At 35.7% G+C, this 21001-nt stretch overlaps 2 protein-coding genes across 4 annotated transcripts in view; one reads left to right on the top strand and one right to left on the bottom strand.

Moving 5' to 3' along the window:
• The window catches only part of LOC110373631 (uncharacterized), a 107187-nt gene that overhangs the window by 58770 nt on the left and 27416 nt on the right, over positions 1–21001 (bottom strand). For 2 of the 3 annotated variants that reach the window (XM_064040426.1, XM_064040428.1), the window contains exon 1: positions 14904–14933. The exons of the other annotated variant lie outside the window; for it this stretch is intronic. The gene's annotated coding sequence lies outside the window, so the exon portion shown is untranslated. Of the gene's footprint in view, positions 1–14903; positions 14934–21001 lie in introns of those variants that run through there. 3 annotated transcript variants of the gene reach the window in all.
• LOC126056832 (uncharacterized protein K02A2.6) lies at positions 82–5712 on the top strand. The gene is made up of 2 exons (XM_049851055.2): positions 82–268; positions 1731–5712. Coding segments are annotated over exons 1-2 (3918 nt in total). The 5' UTR covers positions 82–266; the 3' UTR covers positions 5647–5712.

Raw genomic sequence — 21001 nt, 5'->3', positions numbered from 1 at the left:
ATCGGGAATCGAACCTGTGCCATTAGCGCGCCGGATGAGGAGTCACGCCTACCTGTATAAAAACACCCAAAAGGTACTGTGACGTTTAAGAATTAAAACTGAGCAAAGCGCACGCGTGGCGCCACCGGCGGCGATGAGTCGAGACCCGACGGTTGAGCTGAGCGGACGTGCGCGTGCGACTTGCAGTGTGTGAAAGTACTTTCTAGTGGTTTTATTTACCTGCCCTAAACTTAGACGCTGAACACCACACGTGGCGACGAGATTTCATGTAAGTGGAAATCATATAAATTATGAAAATAAAGTGTCAAAAAAAAAAAAAAAATATATAATAATAATAAATAGGGAGGTAAGAGCATGCGAACCCAAAATGCATAAGTATGAATCAATCTTCACAAGGCTACAAATAGATTATTAGACTTAAATAAAACAGAGAAGCACATTATTGTAAGTACAAATGAGTCATAAATTATTGTGCTGTGATTATAATGTCCGTCGAAAAGAAAACAAGTCAACTACTAAAGGCATTGTGCTGAGTATACGGCTAAAGTTGTGTTGTGATGAATAAAAGTCTTATTATCTGTTTAAATATCAAGCGGATTTTCTTCAGTTGAAACACTGTTCGTTCGATGGCGGTAGATTATAGAAGCACGTCAGTTGACAAATAACATACCTACCTACCTACCTATATTATATTACGAATAATAAACAACCCACTATCGAGTTAAAGTTTATTTAGTTTATTTTGTTTTATTAAAAGATGTCACTATCGGATTGAACAAACTTTAACCGTCCCGAATGCTTAAACCAAATACCTATATTTTGTGTTATTATTTATCCGAATGAAATTAACTACCTATAAACTTAAATTTTAAAGTAACCATGTAGGTAACGCAGCAAAATTGCTACAAAATACAAAAATGATCGGTTAAGACATGTATAACTGCATTTATTAATCGATGTATTGTAATTAGTTTAGTAATCATGAGTAAATTCATTAATTTTACCATTAAATTATTTACAATTAGGTTTAATAGTCCATGATATTTGACAGATAACGGGTTAATTTTGTAAATGATAACAAGGATTCACACGTTACACAACTTTAGCATAAGTAATCTGATATTTCAGGTTATAAATATTAATAGCCTTGGGAAGAGTGTACCAAGGGTACAAAATAATAAAACAATTTTGCCAAGGAGCATAGATCGACAAGACAGTGCCAAGGTGCACAAATGTTTGCATACATTCACAATGGTGTACAACCTTGCCAAGGAGCAAACAATTAAGTGGATAAGGACCGGTAAATGATTTCGTAAACATTGTTTATGAATAGTAGAATAACAGAAATATTTAAATTATTTGTTTACGTCTTACAATTAAATACAGATACAATTTCAATTATAATAAAATTAAAAAATCATTTGTTATGATTCACTATGAATCAATTATAACTTTTATACTATTTACATCAAATTGTTTACTTGACCACAAACCACAAACATTATTTACAAATTAAAGCTATCTCCGAGTATTTTACATTAGTTAAATGAATATTACGTGTGAGATATTTACAAATTTAGAATACAAATTACATTTCACGTGATAGTATTTTATAACTCAAGATTAATTAATCTGGTCTTATCCACTAAGTAGAAATAGAATAACACCTAAATGTAAATAGCGCCAAGGGTGCAAAGATAATGCAAGTGTAAGCATGAACATTGTTCCAGGACGCCCCAAAAAATGTCCAGCCTTCCACCAGTTGAACCACTGCAATGTGACGGCGATCCCATGTCACTGGGACTCCGCTGGGAGAAGTGGAGACGGGCTCTAGAAATATATCTTCTTGCGTCAGAAATTAAAAACCCAGTTATAAAAAGAGCCACTCTTCTGCATATGGGTGGCACAGCCTTGCAAGAGGTGTACTATAATATCCCTGGAGCGCACATTGAGGGTGCAGATGTAACAGACTCAACAGATGTTTACAAGGTAGCAATAGATAAACTAAACGAGTACTTTTTGCCTAAACAAAGCAAGGTTTATGAAAGGCATATATTTAGACTACTTAAACAAGAAACTGATGAGAGATTTGAAAAATTTCTTGTAAGGCTGCGTCAGCAGAGCAAAAAGTGCAAATTTGCTAATGGGGAAGACGACAACATAATCGATCAAGTGGTCGAAAAATGCAATTCAATGGAACTCAAGAAAAAAATCCTTACCTTAGGTGATGACGTTACACTGGACAAAGTCATAGCGGAAGCGAATGCTATAGAGTCGGTACAAAGGCAGCTCTCGGATTACGGCAACGGTAGTGCACCGCGTCCCATTGCGAATATAAATAAAATTGACACTAAGCGTGAATTTGACCAAAATAAAGGTTGCTCACGTTGTGGAAGTGAGAAGCATAATGGTGACAGTCCAACATGTCCCGCCAAAGATAAAAAATGCTCAAAATGCGGGTATATTGGACATTTCATGGCTAAGTGTCGAACGCGGGCTAGTAAACGTAGGTCGACGCACGCAAATGGAGGAAAAATGCCTATTAAAAAGATAAAACATGACAATAGTGCCAAAAAATCCGAAAATTCTAACGACGATCAGAAAAAGGCATCATCCAACGTCAATTACATATTTTACTTTGATGGGGATGGTAAAATTAGATGCGGCATAGGCGGTGTCGACAACGTTGAACTTTTAATAGACTCTGGAAGTAATCACAACATATTAACTGATAAAACATGGGCCTATCTTAAAAGTTGCAATGTACAGGCTACAAAACAAAATGCAAAACCAGACAAAACATTTATGGCGTACGGTAGCTCGGTACCCTTGACAGTTCTAGGCTCTTTCCAAGCTGTGATTAAAATCGGAGCAGAACAGAAAAACAGCACCTTCTACGTTATCCAAGGCGGGACACGAGACTTACTCGGTAAAGAAACGGCTACAGATCTTAAAGTCCTCAAATTAGGTTTGGACATCAATGCGGTAAGTGAATCTCAAAATCAGGGACCCTTCCCCAAGTTCAAAAATATCACACTAGATATAGCAATAGATAATACAATTACACCTGTTAGTCAACCATGTCGACGAATTCCAGTACCCCTAGAGGAAAAGGTTAATAAAAGAATTGACGAATTAATAGAGTTGGATATAATAGAAGCCGTGAATAAACCATCCAGGTGGGTGTCTCCTATAGTACCGGTGTTGAAAAGTGACGGAAGCGTTCGTCTTTGCGTAGATATGAGGGTAGCTAACAAAGCAATTCTTCGAGAACATTACCCTCTTCCCACGATGGACAAACTCTTGCCAAAATTTAGGAAAGCTCGTATCTTTTCTAAATTAGACATTAGAGACGCGTTTCATCAGATCGAAATCAGTGAAGAGAGTCGTCACATCACTACTTTTATCACCACACGAGGACTTTTCCGTTACAAGAGATTGATGTTCGGCATCTCTTGTGCACCAGAACTATTCCAAAAAACACTTGAGAGAATTTTGTTACCTTGTGAAGGAACGCTTAACTTTATCGACGATATTATTGTTTACGGTAGTGATGAAGTCGAACATAAAGCCCGTTTAGACCGTGTTTTAGAGGTACTTAAAGAATATAATGTAACACTCAATCAGAAGAAATGCGTCTTTAATGCTAAGGTAGTCGAATTTTTGGGTCATCAGCTGTCGTCGGAAGGGGTAAAACCTCTAGATACGTATATAAAAAGTGTAGAAACATTTAGAGAACCCAAAACTATTGACGAAATTCAAAGTTTTCTTGGTTTATTGAATTACGTTAATAAATGGATCCCTAATTTTTCAACCACTACTGAGCCTATTAGGAAACTCTTAAAACTGAAAGTTGGTCAAAAGTCAGACCTATCGAAATACTGGGAACAAGAGCAAAAAACAGCTTTTGACCAACTCAAAGTTCAACTCCAGAATATAAAAAGTCTGGGTTATTACGACCCTGAAGATCATACTCAGGTATTAGCAGATGCTAGTCCAGTTGGGCTTGGGGCTGTACTAGTGCAAATCGATGAAAAGGGACCCCGAGTTATTGCTTTCGGGAATAGGAGCCTATCGGAGATTGAGAAGCGGTACTGCCAAACGGAGAAGGAGGCGTTAGCTTTAGTTTGGGCCGTAGAGCATTTTCACGTTTATCTGTATGGTAGGAAAAATTTTGATCTCATAACGGACCACAAACCGTTAGAGGTTATTTTTGGACTGAGATCCCGGCCTTGTGCAAGGATTGAACGTTGGGTTTTGCGCCTTCAGTCATATAATTTTCGTGTTATATACCGCCCTGGGAAAAGCAACATAGCCGATCCTTTTTCTCGTTTATGCCAATCCACACATAATACTCTCGATTGTGAAGATGAATCCCATATAAACCAACTTGTTCAATACGCGAGACCCTGCGCAATCCCTATGCAGACGTTGATCGAATCCTCTGAAACAGATGAGGAGATCCAACTAGTAAAGGAGGCTTTAAACACAAACAAGTGGGAGCCTCGAATCATGCAGTATCGAATATTTCAAACCGAACTTTGGACTCACGACGGCATTCTCCTGAGGAATGATAAAATTGTTATTCCTATTAGTCTTAGGAAACAAGTTTTGGATGCAGCTCACGAAGGTCATCCGGGCATCGTAGCGATGAAAGGTAGATTGCGCACCAAAGTCTGGTGGCCTAAAATAGATAGAGATGCAGAGGCTAAAGTTAAAAGTTGCCGGGGATGCACTCTTGTATCTGCTGGGAATCCTCCATTACCGTTAAAAAGACGCCAGCTTCCAGACCAAGCTTGGCAAGACGTCGCGATAGATTTTCTTGGTCCTCTTCCGTCGGGACATTACTTACTCGTAATTGTGGATTATTACAGCCGGTATAAGGAGATCAAAGTTATGAAATCAATTACCACAGCAGATACCACGACAATGTTGAAAGAGATATTTTCAAGATTGGGTATACCCATGACCTTGACTGCTGACAATGGAAGACAGTTTACCAGCCAAGAATTTAGAGATTTTTGCCAAGAAATGGGTATTAAATTACTGAGTACGACCCCTTACACTCCTCAGGAGAATGGCGAAGTCGAGAGACAAAATCGGGATATCCTTAAACGTCTACAAATAAGTCAAACTTTAAAGTCTGATTGGCAGTCAGATCTCTTAGATTACTTAATGATGTGCAATAGTACACCCCATAGCACGACAGGCAAAACACCTGGTGAACTTTTCTTTTCCAGGAAATTTAGAGACAAGTTACCATCTATAGTTCGAGAGAGGAGTGGAGTTGATGAGGAAGTAAGGGATAAAGACATTATAATGAAAGAAAAAGGAAAATCGTATGAAGACAGAAGAAGGAAAGCTACAGAATATGGAATAGAGGTTGGAGAAAAAGTATATGTGAAAAATATGACAAAAGGAAATAAGCTTACTGCTCCATTCAACTCCACCCCACACACAGTTCTCAGCTCTAGTGGGAATGAATATAAGGTAAGGAACGACGATTCAGGCCAGGAATATAGAAGGAACATCGTGCACCTAAAAAAAGTTCAAGGCGAATGGCAAATATATGATCCAGAAAAACACACACAAGATGCAGCACTCGACAGTAATGAGGCGCTGAAAGATACTGACAATATTGAATAATCGTGATTGAAACAATTCCTTCCAAATGGTTGATTAAGTAAATAAGTTTAATTTATGTTACATTAATTATATGTATTTTCTTCATATTGTAAATTAATTATATGGTATTTTCTTCATATTGTAAACAAGGAAGAGGTGTGACGTTTAAGAATTAAAACTGAGCAAAGCGCACGCGTGGCGCCACCGGCGGCGATGAGTCGAGACCCGACGGTTGAGCTGAGCGGACGTGCGCGTGCGACTTGCAGTGTGTGAAAGTACTTTCTAGTGGTTTTATTTACCTGCCCTAAACTTAGACGCTGAACACCACAGGTACGTACAGGTGAGTACAAAAGTGATTAGGTGGGGTCATTGAAATAAACGGATTCTTTTAGAGTGATTGTATTTTGTTTTTTTTTTTAGGATTATTACTGCCAAAAGTAGGTACTAAGTAAAACAATTTAAAATATTTTTAGTTACTTGTTTCTCTCTGAATTTGGTAAATTGAATGAAAAGTTAGGTATTTTTGTTTTCTTTATTTGGTTGTCTGAGGTTTTGTTAAACATTGTGCATTAGCCTGACTCCATTCTTATGTAAAAAAACCGCATAACGAAGAAAAAGTTTGCTTCTAGTATCTGTACAAAAAAATCTCCTCACGTTCTCAGGCCTCATAAAATATTATAGATAGGTAATGTATTATTAAGTAAGTATAAAAAAATGTGGCCTTGAAAATCCTAACACTTAACATCTCACCTGTACCAAAATATTATGTTCCAAACTCGTTTAAGATAAAATATCTCGTCATAACGTACACTACCTTTCAGAAAAAAGTAAAAATACAAAACCTAACGTTCGATAGAATGGCTTTCTTTACCAACATTGCATAAGAAAGGTATTGTCAATTCCGTATGTCTAAGGAAATGTTGCGATCATTAGAAAGAACATTAGCAAAGGAAATGCTTTAGAAACTTTATTCTGAGCTAAAGGATTAGAAACTTGGGAAATGTGTCTTTTAAATCTAATCTTTGACTTGAATTTTTCTATACTATGTTGGGGTCGGTTTCCAGTTTAATTAGATGTAGCTGAGTACCAGTGTTTTACATGAAACGACCGCCTATCTAAACCTCCTCAACCCAGTTGCGTGGGCCCTAAGTAAGACTGGGTGTCAGACTGTCTGGCTTCTGGCTACCCGTAACGATTGCCAAATATGTTCAATGACAGCCGGGACGTACAGTTTAACGTGCCATCCGAAACACAGTCATTGGTATCCAAGATATACTTAGAAAGTACATTACAAACTTAGAAAAGTTGCATTGGTACTTGCTTGATCTGGAATCGAACCCACACTCATACTTGAGAGGTTGGTTCTTTACCCAAAACTATCTCATCCTCCGAGCCAGTCCGAGCCTTTTTCCCAACTATGTTGGGGTCGGCTTCCAGTCTAACCGGATGAAGCTGAGTACCAGTGCTTTACAAGGAGCGACTGCCTATCTGACCCCCTTTACCCAAAACTGTCTAGTATCAAGTAAATACGTCATGCTACAGACAAACAGACAGACAATAGAACCTTCAATTCGTTTAGTCTGTGAGTATGTAGAACAATAACGTAATGCATGCGTTTATGTAAGTTTTGTGCTACTTTTGAGAATTTAACTTCTAGAGCGGTAGGTCAGATGCGGAAGAAAGGGTGATGAAATTTTGGATAACTTTTGAAATAGGTATAAAGTGCTTCTTCTCGTGATCCTCTTTTTAATATAAGATAAATTATAAGTAATACATTTTATTGACTAATTTTGTGCAGTTTCATATCCTAAATTCAGTGTCAACCATGGGACGGCCCATGGCAACAACTTTACGCACCAGGAAAGAGCGATAAAAAGCCTCCCTTGATAGGGTAAATCAGGCATATGTGCCCCAGTCGATAATGTGCCCCACTCGCAGAACTGACAGATGCATTTTGAATTTGGCGCTAATTTGGTCTGTTCGGGTTAGTGACAGAAGTATGGCGTCGATGTAAACAATTCAGTGCTGTTATTTATTTGTTTTAACGAAGAAAATGTGGTCACAAGGTATGTATCATAGTCTGAAAATGTTTTGTGTATGTTGTAACATTGAGTTAAAGTGTTGGCTTCATGTTTTTTTTCCGTTTTTAAAGTTTTATTCTAAAGCTAGCCTCTTTGAACTATTGTGCACCTACAATTGCGTTTCGTTTTTCTTAAACTTCTTTGGTGAAATCAAGTGGGGCACGTTGTACTGAACTTTGGCTAAAGCGCCCCGATTTCTTTCGGGTAATGTGCCCCAAGTCTGTATTAGTTTAATATTTTTATTTTTAAGTATTTCTGATGGGTTATTTTATTTTAGCAAATGGGGAAGGAAAAAGCTACAGATTCAAGAAAATAGACAAAAGAAAATACGAAAAAAGCTATAAAAGATGTCATAAGCATATATTTTGATATGTATTTTGAGATGTTATTGAAAGTGTTGACTGAAACTGGTATGCCTGAAATAATTTTCAACATGGACGGAAGAGGCATTCAAATAAACAATAAAAATGGAATTGAAGGAAAGGAAAGAAGACTAAAAAATGAGAAGCTTTATTGAGGCACATATGACTGATGAATCCGTGAAATGTGCCCCACCCTAGACTTTAAGAAATCGTTGATATCAGCTATTTGAATTACTTTTAAGAAGTTTTTTTTTGTTATTGTTATACCTATTGAGTCAGACGTTTAGACTAATTACTTTAATAAACATGATTTAAATAACACCGTTTATTATTTCAATTTTTCGAATGGTGGGGCACAATTGCCAGGTTTACCTTAAATAGTCTATTCAACCCTACAAGATTTTCCAAATCAATCTAGTAGTTCCTAATATTACCGCGTTTAAGCAAATAAACAAACTTTTCAGCGTTATTTATAAGCGTAAGTTACAAATATATGTGTGTATTTAATCTCAGGAATAGGTTTTTTTGTGATTTTTATACTGCGTAAAGCTTCTTATCGATTCACAGTACAACAAGAACAATTTTATCGTGTTGCCTTCAGTTTTCATGTGATACGGTTATATGCCAATAAGGTCATTCATGTCGTCGACAAAATGTTTTTTCAAAGGTTAAATAAGAAGGTTAATGTAAATGCATGACTATTCAGTTATTGAAATGTACAACTTTTGATACATTCCTGAATTTGATTAATTTGATTCATTTATTTGTATTTTTTGTATTTTTTTTTCATTTTGTTTGCTTGCTTGATAATGAGAAAATTTGAATATCAGAAGCTAAATGCTAAATGCTTTATTAACGTAGGTACCTAAAATAGTAATGGATGCGAAAAAAAACGAAAACAAAAATGGAAACTTACTATGACAAATCGTAACGCTACCAGACTTCTAAATGAGGCGACAAACATACTACATATAACCAAAATAACTTGACCCCTGACTGTAGCGCTACTTGCTTAAATAAACTGTATAAACTCATTATCATCATCTCCCACTTTTCCCAAATATGTTGGGGTCTGCTTCCAGTCTAACCAGATGCAGCTGAGTACCAGCGTTTTACAAGGAGCAACTACCTATCTGACCTCCTCAACCCAGCAACCAGGGCACCCCTAGGTAAGACTGGTTGTGAGACTTGCTGGCTTCTGATTACCCGTAACGACTACCGAAGATGTTCACTGCCGGGACCTACAGTTTATCGTGTCCTCTGAAACACAGTCATTGGTGTCTAAGATATACATAGAAAGTACATACAAACTTGGAAAAGTTGCAATGGTTCTTGTCTAATCTGGAATCGAAGCCACTCTTTACAAAACTTTTAACGTAAAATGTAGTTTTAAATTCCACCGCGTTCCAAATTAAACTGGTCACTTAACATATGCAATATATCGTTACGACTATCTCCTTTTATAGAAAAGTAGTTTTCCAAAACGGTACAAAGCCACAGTCTATAATATAACAGTATATAAAGTTGCAGAGGTCAAATGCCAGTCGGTCGGGACATACAGTTGTTTAGCTGCATCTGGTTAGACTGGTAACTAATTCTACTTAATTAGAGATGGCCTAGAAATATGAGAATTATCTTCCTTGGTTAGTTTTTTAATGCGAAAGCTTGGCTGGTTGTGTTTATTGAGCTTTGGTTGTAAAATGTCTGAATGTATTGAGGTTTATTTGAAAAATATAATATAAGGATGGCGATTTGATTAAGATCATGGAGTAGTAAACAGGAGAAAATCTGGCAACATATGGAAACGTCATATCATTGGCTATCACGGTACATCTATGCTTATATTATAAAGTTGAAGAATTTTATTATTTGTTTACTAGAATGTGTTAATAATTTCAGCAACTATACTGATCAGATCTGAAAAATTGTTTGAGTGTTAGGTAGCCCATTTATCGAGGAAGGTTGTAGAATACTATTTATCCGGGTTCGCGGAGTAGTTCGGGACGCAGATGAAATCGGTAATAACTTAGTAGATACCTAAGTATCTAGAAAAATAAAGTACTAAAGTTTCAATTCTTCTCCATAAACCATAAAAATAATGAAGTATTTAAACTAAAACGCATTCATAAAATCTCATAATTCTTCACAAAAAAGAAATGAAAGAGAAAATTCGCGCACCACGGTCAACTTACACCATAAAACAGGATTCGACGCGAGGTCAGGTATGCAATGTAAACTGTAGAAAGTATATATACATATATACATTATACATGGACCAATTGTTTTCACCTCATCGCGTGCATACCAACTATGTATATAGTAAAAGTGATTTGAGATCGGTGATCGGGAACTTGGTTTGACATTGGGTAGTTCGTCCCGTTGAATGTCAATGGTATTTTGTGGTTTCATAGATTTTTTGAATCGCACGATAAACTGTAGATCCCGGCTGTCATTTGTACATCCTTGGCAGTCGTTATAGGTAGTCAGAAGCCAGTAAGTCTGACTATCAGTCTTACCTAGGAGTATTGGGTTGCACGGGTAACTGAGTTGAGGAAGTCAAACTACTGCCTGGACCCGCATAAAAAGTTTCCTTTATTCGTCTATAGATCGACACTTATCTCGACTCCAAATGTCTCAATATTTCAGCAGTTTAGCATGAAAGCGTAACAAACAAACTCAATATTACATTTGTAATGTAAAAAGTATGATATTCAGGATGTATATAAAATTGAAAATATAATCTATCCGTATATATACAACGTGCATATTGTAATTTCCCCTCAGATTTTTTCGTCACATTATAAGTATATAGACACATCATTTAACATACACAAATTCAACATCATGTATTATGTACGCGCATTCCAAAGTTACGCACACCATATCATTTCCTTTTTATTCATGAATACAAGCGAATGAATAAGTGATTGCATTTGAATACTTTTTCTTCCTTACGACTTAATTTCCTTGCATTAATATTAATTGTACTTCGATTTATTTTCACTATTGCGTATAATTTTGACGCAGGATTTTCACAGATTCTTTGCTGCTTGTTAAATTACAATAAAAATTGCTTTATGATAGGTGCATATGAAAATAACAACAAAAATGCATAAGACTTGAATCTGTTAAATGTTTCATACACCTAAGTTAGTACACGCACACAAAAAAGCCTCAAAAACATGCTGCTATTTTATATGAAGCTTGTCTTGCTACATTATCTACAACATTATAACAACTGAAATAATAAATCATAAATGTCACAAAATGTGTGTCAAAATGTCACTACTTATCAGAATAGCAATCTTGTTGTATAAAACGTATACTTTATTAACAGCCAAGGAAAGATAAGCGTCAACCACTAATATTAACTCTAAGTAAACCAAGCAAATCTAGATAAATGCATTTACGTTGAAATCATGGAGTAAGGAAAAACAACGGAGATACCATAATAAAGGTAGGTCAGGCGCCTTCCTCTAGGTCAAATTCGTACGGTGGACATGATCAAAACGATCAGTTACGAGTGAACCAACGAGGCTTTCGGGTTCTTTGAGACATCTGTCAACGATTTTTTGTATTACAAAAAAATGGTCTTGTCCAAAGAAGGCGTATAAGGGCGAAAACAGTAATGTTCCTCGTCCCCCGCACACCCGCATTTTGGCGCGCTACTTTCTTGGAGATTTTCCGTTATGGCACCTCCGCTAGTCATTTTGTTATCCATGTTTGAAACTAACCTCCTTGCTTATCTAGATAAGTTTGATAATCGCGACATTATAGTTGACGCGGTTTCGTGCAATAATTTAACCAAGCTTGTGAGTATGACTGGAGATTAATATAGGGAAAATTGCGGTGTTTTCAAACATTATCAGCCTGGAATCGAACCCACACACTCATAGATGAGAGGCTGGTGGTTTAGCCACTAGGCCACTACGAGTTTTTACCGATATTTTATCTCTACGACTAAAAAACAAGATAATAAAATTTACTATTCCATAGAGTACATAGACCATGACCATAAAGAGATAATGAGTGTGTTTACTCTCTGTTATCAAATGACTCAACTTTTTACCATAGATCTTAAAATCAAGGATATGTTTGATCATCTTAGTAAATTAGTACGGTAATTATTCTACACTAACTCGGTTCAAGTCAAACGAGTTTTTTACTTTAAATTCTTGTAGCAGGTGTATTTAACTGTGATATTTAGCGTTTATGTCGTGAATTTAGGTTAAATTTTAACTGTGCATTTATTTCGTGAGAACTGTTTATTGATTAATCTTTTGATAGTGGTGTTACTCCAGATAGATAGAATTTATGTTAACCTACAATATAGCTTCATCTATGGATATTTTTTTAACAACAGCTCTGTAATTCTAAATATAAACTCAATATCTTAGATCTACTTCATTAGCTGCCCAATTCATAATGTTAACTAATTTAAATATCTCAATAATTAAACATTCTAATTAGACCGGTTCACGAACCAGTTATTTTAGTTTTGTCTATGTCCAGTCAAAAATAACAGCAGCTTACACTACATAGCTGTCTTGCTTTCACACTAAGTCAAACATTACATATTAAATTTTAATGAAATTCTATTACTCTAATTGAAAACCGTAACTAACACATAAATAATAATAAACCGTCAAATAAAAAGAAAATAATTAAATACGAACGCGTCGTAAAGAAGTTTAATTTGACAGCTGTCAAAATGCGCGCGAAAACACGCGTCGTCAGGAAATGAAAGCGGTGTTTTACGTGCAAAACTATTTGCTCGAAACTCTTTGGTCGGTCAGCTTTCACGAATTTATGTTTCACACGTTTTCGAACGTAAGTATATTTGCTGTGTGTGATATAATATTAAATTGCGTGGGAACAATTTTGTTACTGGGCTGTTTATTTTTCAATTACATATTGTCAGTAGCTATACGTATACATACAGCCTTGCTCTCGATGTTTTTATAACGAGGTCTTACTATAATTGAAGTTTGTAACATCTTGGGTAATCGGTTTTGTTAATACATATTGTATACGAATCTTATTCATTTCATTAAATCTTATTAAGGCCACAGATATACTGAATAATTTAATTGAAGCAAGCATTACTTTTTTATATGGATGATTTTGTAACAGTACTGAAATATCGCAATGGTTATTACAATATATTTCTTCAAAAATCGATTGATTCGTTTTATTACACTCTGCCTCATTTGCTGTTGAAAAAACATTAAAACAACTAGATTGCCAAGTTTATTAACTTTCTTTTAACATCGAATTACATCACTCACATTCTTGAGTCTAAGAGATTTAAAACTATTCTCGATGTAGTAACAGGTTATAAAATCTATTTTTATTGAACGAAAATAAATTAAAATGACACGAAATAATCAATGTCTAATCTTTATTTGGTTAACAAGACTGCTGATGTTTATATATGTTATCTGCACTAATATTATAAAGACGAATTTCCTTGTTTATTTGGACGCACTCATCCCGGAAAATACTTTCTACAGACCGTTACTGACTTTCTTTGGAAAACACTTTCAGTGTTAGTTAACCTATTTATCGAGAAAGCGTCTTTACACAATATACAGTTTTGTAATGTCAGTTTAGGAAAAAATGGGAGGGTTACGTCGATCGAAACAACGATTTTAAAACTTTTCTAAGAATAATTATCATAAAAGCCTAAAGACCATACACTCTATCCCAAATAAAACCTATTTCTAAAAACTCTGATCTCTAAAGACATAAAAAAAATCAACTACGTCATAATTCAATAAATAATCGTTAAAATCTCTCATCTCTAATGGCAGTGAAGACAGCGCTAAGTTGAGATCATTTTCACTCGCTGACGATAATCTGCAGTAATGACGTAAAAGTACGCATTAAGTGACAGACGACTGTTTTTATATAAAGTCTTAATGTGTGGTAACAGGATTGTGGTAGTGTGTATTTATGTTAGTAATGCTAAGAAAATAATGATATTAATTTACAGCTGTTTTCCCGCTTTGGGAAATTCTGTACCGGGATAAAAGATAGCCTATGTTACTCGCCAAGAGTGTAGCTATTCAACAGTGAAATAATTTTTCGAAGCCTTTAGAAACGAAAAAAGAATCCTGTTAATCTATACTTCTATATTAATATATCCAACAAGGAGGTAACATGTTTTTGTTTGTTTGTCAAAGGTTCCGAAACTAGAGGTATATAACCGATTTGAATATGGAAGCTGCACTTATTCTCGATGAAAATAATAAGGGAGACCTTTGCCCTGCTAGTTGTGGGGGATGTGAGAAGTTTGTTCCGCCACTTCTTCTTCCTCGTAAAAACACATAAGTGGTAAAGGTTGGCAGTTTTTGGGAACAACCTCATGTAATATTTAACCTCCGAAGGTGACATTTTTCTACATAATTTGAATAAATTCATTTTAATTTGAAAGTTACATATAACTAATGCTTTAGTACTCAAGTTGAATGGCCCGACAAAGCAGATTGTATCGAAAACACGTCACGAGTTAAGTTAGCACTACATGTTTGAACACGGATGTATACAGTGCTTTAGCATAACATAACTATTATACATACTTAAAGTTCTAGTGCTAAGTTGCCGTAAATGTCGAGTGAATATATGATTAATTGTTCGTGCTAAATATCTTTGCAATTCTGAAGTTAGCCATTTAGCGTCTCACGCATGCGCAGTAGCGTTTTGTTTGTTGATATGTTTTTGACTATTGCAAAGACTATTGTGTTCAATTTCGGACAAATAAATGCGCAAGATATCAAATGGCTAACTTCGGAAGTGCATAGTTATATGAAAATTGAACAAAGTCTGTACTTACAACTTAAACAGGAATATGCACCTTAAATCTGGAAAAAAGAAAAAAAATGGTTAATACGTAAATTATATCAATCCTACTATCATTGGCTCGAAATTTTGCACTCCACTTTACACATATTTATAAATAGCTTCAAGCTATATATTGAGCCTACACAAATACAAAGTCCGCAATCTCTTTTAGGGAGTACCCTTAAACAGATTTCGGCCGCTATTCTTCCACTATAAAATAAGTTGACAGGTCAACGTGCTAAAATAACAAGAATCCTTAGAGCATTCAACCAACCGGAACCACCATAAGCGCAAATATTTATGCGAAGTCTGCCAATTTACGCGATAAAAGGTGAACGAAAACATCTCAATTAAACTCTGACTATGAGGTCTGAAAACACTAACCCGCATTGAGCAAGCGTGCGAAGAGGCGTGTGCCTTGCAATGAGACGATAGATGGGCTGATGACGATGAAGGCATAACAATAGCTTATCCAGTTGACTAAATGCTCTAAGTAAAACCGTTTGAAGAACTAACAAATGGTTCTATGTCAAGTTACAATCAGTAGTTCGCTCACGTGCACAAACATCATTTCTTTATGAGAACTACAATAGGTCGCTAATCCTGTTTATGAAGGTGTATGTGTGTCTGTCACATAAATTATGATGCTGTTAGTTGACCCATTATTATCAATTTTGACTCAGGTTATGAATTCTGGATACTCCAATACGGTTATGGAAACATGATGATATATGTAATCCCATTTCGCAAAATAACGCAATAGTTTGTGACTGTGTACATATGTTTTGTCACGCGCAAATGTCTAGAGCTAAATTTTGATAAAGTTTGGTATACAGGAAGCCTGGAAGCAAGAAGTAATAGTTCCCTCGGGTGCTGGTGTAAACGTATTCAAAAAGCACAAATCAAATCAAAATCTTTTATTTCACATTTACATAGGCCTTTGCAGGCACCTATGAAAAGTCTCACTATTTGCATGGTTCCACAAAGTTGGTCTCATGGAGAAGAGCTCATTAGGTTAAAAACCACATGAAGAAAAATAAATATAAACTTAAGAGTCAATGATCAAAAGTACGATTACAATGTAATTTTATGCCATATAAACGCGTCATTATTAAGTTGTCATTTGAACAATAACAAACTAATTGTGTCTACATTATAATCGTTTTAATCTCAGTATCAAAACAGCTGTAAATATGTACCTATACCTAATCCCTTTTGTTGTACTTAATATGTTTTGTTGATACTTTGAACTTATATGTACATTCAACTTCAGGTCAGTGGTAACAGTTTTATAGGAAAATCGTACTTATTACTATTGAAATAAGGTTCATGACAGTTACCACTGATGTGCAGTCTACCGTACATAAGTTCAATGCTATAAAGCCAGCCTTTTTGGACACGATATAAATATGACTGTTAGTTACATGGTTGTTTATTAAGTTTAAACTTCTTAACTGTTTCAAGTTGGTAAGTAAGGTCATCAATTTCTTTTACTTAGGAGGAAAATCATCAGATAAACCTCCCATTGTGGGTGCAGCGTAAGGGAGTGTCAGACTCTTACTGACTAAAACCCATCATGTTCCTTCTTAAGCCCTTTATGTACCAGGGCCGCGGTAACTCTTTTTCACAATCCCACAAGCCTGGCTGGTAAAATAACAACCAAGAATCACCTATAGGCTACTTTATATCCACATACATGAAGTAGTTTTCTATTTTAACAAGTTCTATAAATAAATCCTACCTGTATGTATTCCTGCATATACTAGTAATTCTATAGATAATATACAAACAGGTTAGTGAAAAGAGCTCAAACGCTAATATAAGCGTATTGAAATAAGCGAGTCATCGGCTGGAGAAAGTCTGCCTTATACGTCCATCGCGGCGCCCGAGGCTTCAAGCTTCCAAGTTCGTGTATGCTGTCTTTTAGTCAACAGGTAGATAGCAAAAACAACAGTTATTTTAGTAGTACCTGTTGTATAAGAGAACACAGTGATTGTCATTAAGGTGTTTCAAGTCCTGAAGCTTTATGTAAATTAGTTGAAATGGAAATTCCTGGTTCCTATAAATAAATTATTCAACAAAATCTCGCAATGTCAGAAACGAGAAATTATCAGTTTGAATTTTGTAATATACAAGTGATTCCTTAACATCCCGAGGGAGCAACTGGATCAAAAGCTTATGTCTTCTCTCAGTCTCTGGAATATCTGTGTACCAAATATATTTCGGTTAGGTAGTTTTGGCGTATTAAACAACAGATAAATTCACTTTCGTATTTGCAATATGTGTATAAGATATGTAAGTATTTTATAAACTTTGATATAAATGCATAAGAAAGGATACTAATTATGCATATTGCATGTAACAAATAGCAGACAAGCCAAAAAATACCCCTAAAACTTAAAGCAAGCAAACTCGCAACAAAATCTTAGTACACCTTAACAAACCTACCAACAACACAGATTTAAAGCATTACACTATCAGAGAGGAATGTTGTCTTAAGGCCAACGCGTACGGTATAAATAAAGGTGATACAAGACAACCTGTTCTGCGGTACGACCTTCTGGTTGTGTGTGATGTCGAATAGTGTTGACGCTTTCTTCTGTTCTTCTGGATAAGGTATATTGGTTGGTTTTGTGGGGAAAATGCTCATAGTATACCACTATTGTGGAGATTCTATGATTTTGAAAAACTTACAGCTGACTCTTACAAGATTACTAAAATATCATAGGCATTCTTTCTTTTATAAAATTCACTGCACACTGCATACTTTTAGTCGGATATAAGGACAACCTTTGTTGTCAGACCGAGTCAAAAGTTTGATTCGATTTGGATTCACGATCACGTTAAAAATAAACTGTGCCAACAGTTTTGACTGCAGTGTGTTATGTAGACATATGTATACTCCAGCGATACTAAGTTTATTTTACTTGGATTTTTTTTAATCAGTTCAGTAGTTCAGTGCGCTTAAAGTACAAACAAACAGACAAAAAAATTAACGATTCCTCTTTATTATGTTATTTTAGCATAGATATGCAATATGCATACGTCTATCTCTTTTTAAAGTCCTATTAATATGTAGTGCAGATAGCAGCACATAAGATAAACCTCAGTAAATTGTAGTATCTTTCTCAAAGATTGTAATGAACAAGGAGAGCTCAGTTTAAAGATGGCTACCGCAGTTTAGTTTAATTTTCCTGTGATGTAGAGTGAAACATGTTGAGTTGTTAACTGTCGTCTGTGCTATACAGATTACATGGTTCAGAGATAAAATGGGGTATCATGGAAACTGGGTACATTGAATAAAGAAGAAATTCTAAACTTGTGTGGAGACTCGGTATCTTTTAATTTTTTTTTAATTTTTGACTTATTAGTGGTAAAAATTGCATTATTCATTGGCACTATATAATAAGGAAAAATCTGCACCTTTTCCAAAGAAAAATGTTTCCTAAACAATACCGACTTCCTGGGCACTGTTTTAGACAAAGCAGGATCTGAGTTCCGTTTTCTAGCTACTATATGTAAACAAACGCAAAACAAATATAAAGTCCAGTATAATTCAGTAAATATTCATGAAATAAATAAATAATAATTTAATGAACAGTATTTAAATACCATTTTTTATTATTATTTATATTAAAATAACCAGAAAAAAACATCATAACATTATTATTCTTTCACAAAGATCCTCCAAATAAATATGCAAAAAATTATAAACATCAATTCATAAACGGACATACACACAAACATTACACAGGACACCATGACATCATAGGAAACGCTCCACCATTGAATCAAATCATTCAAATAATATATGCATTTAAAAATATATAGCTAGCTTGAATATATAATATTAGACTATCCACGGACTGAAAACTAAACAGTCGGCCAACAAAAAAAAAACACAGAAACAATTTATTCCACATAATTCTGAAAAACAGCACTTTTCGAACACTTATCGTCAGAATTACATTAACAACGGAAGGTATAATACAATGTAAGACGCCTTCTTAAGAAAATCATAAATTCGATCAGTTTTCAGTCGTTCTGATACCGGCCAAATACCTGATCGTTGTTATGTGCGTACTACCATTCATTTCCATACTGATTTACGAGCCCGAACAAACTATCGGCCGACTAAAACTTTGCAGTGTGCGGGAGTTCTATAATTATTGCAATTTAAAAACGTATAACTTGAATACGTTAATAACCTTACAAGTAACATTTCCTTGATTGTAAGAGAAACCAGCTATTTATAAAGGTTTATATAATTTATGCATACTTGTGGTTATAGTCGGCGAAATTCAATCGTTGTACATTAATCTTAGCATAATATATTTGCTTGTGTCTTAATTGTGAATGATATTTTATAAGTCATTTAAGGTACGTTACTGATTTGTATGTATTTCACATTTAAAAAACCGTTTTAGCTCACAGCGACAACAGCAAGTCCAGTTACACTCAGATTACTGCTACAGCCTTTTTATCGTCCCTATGCTGGGCACAGGCCTCCTCTCACACGGAGAAGGATTGAGCACTCAGATATCGACCGATTTCATACAGTCTCTGCAAGTGCGTTCGGCATTTCTAATCGGGAGCTAGCTTTCAAAATGCAGCCTTACCCTACTAAGGTAAAACTCAATCAATCAATCAATCTTTATTTGTGAAAACTGACCCTTGTTTGAGTATCGAATCTGGTCTAATATTTAATCTTTTCTTGCGAGCTGACGAATAAGTTCTAGACTTCACCAAAGCCGACTTGAGAGTAGTAAGTATTTAAACAATCAATAGAATTTATCAATAAACAAGATGTTTGAATAAGGAAATTATTTTTGTTTTTTGTGGGTATTATGTTTGTTCGTTTTTTTTTCTATGGGAATTATATTATATTTGCGAACCTGTGTTTTAAAACCGGAATTAACTTCCGTTTCCAACCAGTGTAAACTTTAAAAAAACAAACAATTCTATTGATTAGGTATTTAATAACTTCTGCTCTTCACATCGCTTTGGTAAACTCTAAGCCTAACATTCCAATTTCAAGACACAGATTCACAAAAAGACATAAACAGATCTTCACATACCCCAAACAACAAGAAACATCATCATCCTCCGAGCCTTTTCCCAAACTATGTTCAGCTGAGTACCAGTGCTTTACAAGAAGCGACTGCCTATCTGACCTCCTCAACCCAGTTACCCGGGCAACCCGGTACCCCTTGGTTAGACTGGTGTCAGACTTACTGGCTTCTGACTACCCGTAACGACTGCCAAGGATGTTCAATGACAGCCGGGACCTACAGTTTAACGTGCCATCCGAAACACAGTCATTGGTGTCTAAGTTATACTTAGAAAGTACATACAAACTTAGAAAAGTTGCATTGGTACTTGCCTGACCTGGGATCGAACCCGCACCCTCATACTTGAGAGGTTGGTCTTTTACCCGCTAGGCCACCACGACTTACCCAAACAACAAGAAACAAGTTTACAAAAAGAAAAACGGCTCAGAATCATTCACATCAAATTACAACCGTGAAAAAAGGTTCGTATCTACGCATTGATTTGATACGAGCGAACTTAACAATAAATTGGTGTAGGGCTGATACCCATCTCCATTTCCCTAGATTAGATCTAGAATCAAACTTATTTATAACTAGCTGTTGCCCGCAACTTCGTCTGCGTGGGCAATATGGAATAGTCAAAATACTACTTATCCCGTAGGTGCATTCTTTCACGTGACAGTATAATTAGGATTAGCACTTAGCAGTAGCATAGATGTCATAGGTGTCATTGAACATCATTGGCAGTCGTTACGGGTAGTCAGAAGCCAGTAAGTCTGACACCAGTCTAACCAAGGGGTATCGGGTTGCCCGGGTTACTGGGTTGAGGAGGTCAGATAGGCAGTCGCTTCTTGTAAAGCACTGGTACTCAGCTGAATCCGGTTAGACTGGAAGCCGACCCCAACATGATTGGGAAAAAGGCTCGGAGGATGATGACTTAGCAGTAGCATAGATTCATTGATCAAGGTTGTGTTGTGGATGTGACCATTTATCTAAACGAAAGAAGTAAATTTTGTGACGTTGTGAATATCTCTGGATC

The sequence above is a fragment of the Helicoverpa armigera genome, chromosome 22 (assembly GCF_030705265.1).
Source record: "Helicoverpa armigera isolate CAAS_96S chromosome 22, ASM3070526v1, whole genome shotgun sequence".
NCBI lineage: Eukaryota > Metazoa > Arthropoda > Insecta > Lepidoptera > Noctuidae > Helicoverpa > Helicoverpa armigera.
Note: the sequence above shows the minus strand (reverse complement) of the source record. Positions and strands in the feature narration are given on the sequence as shown.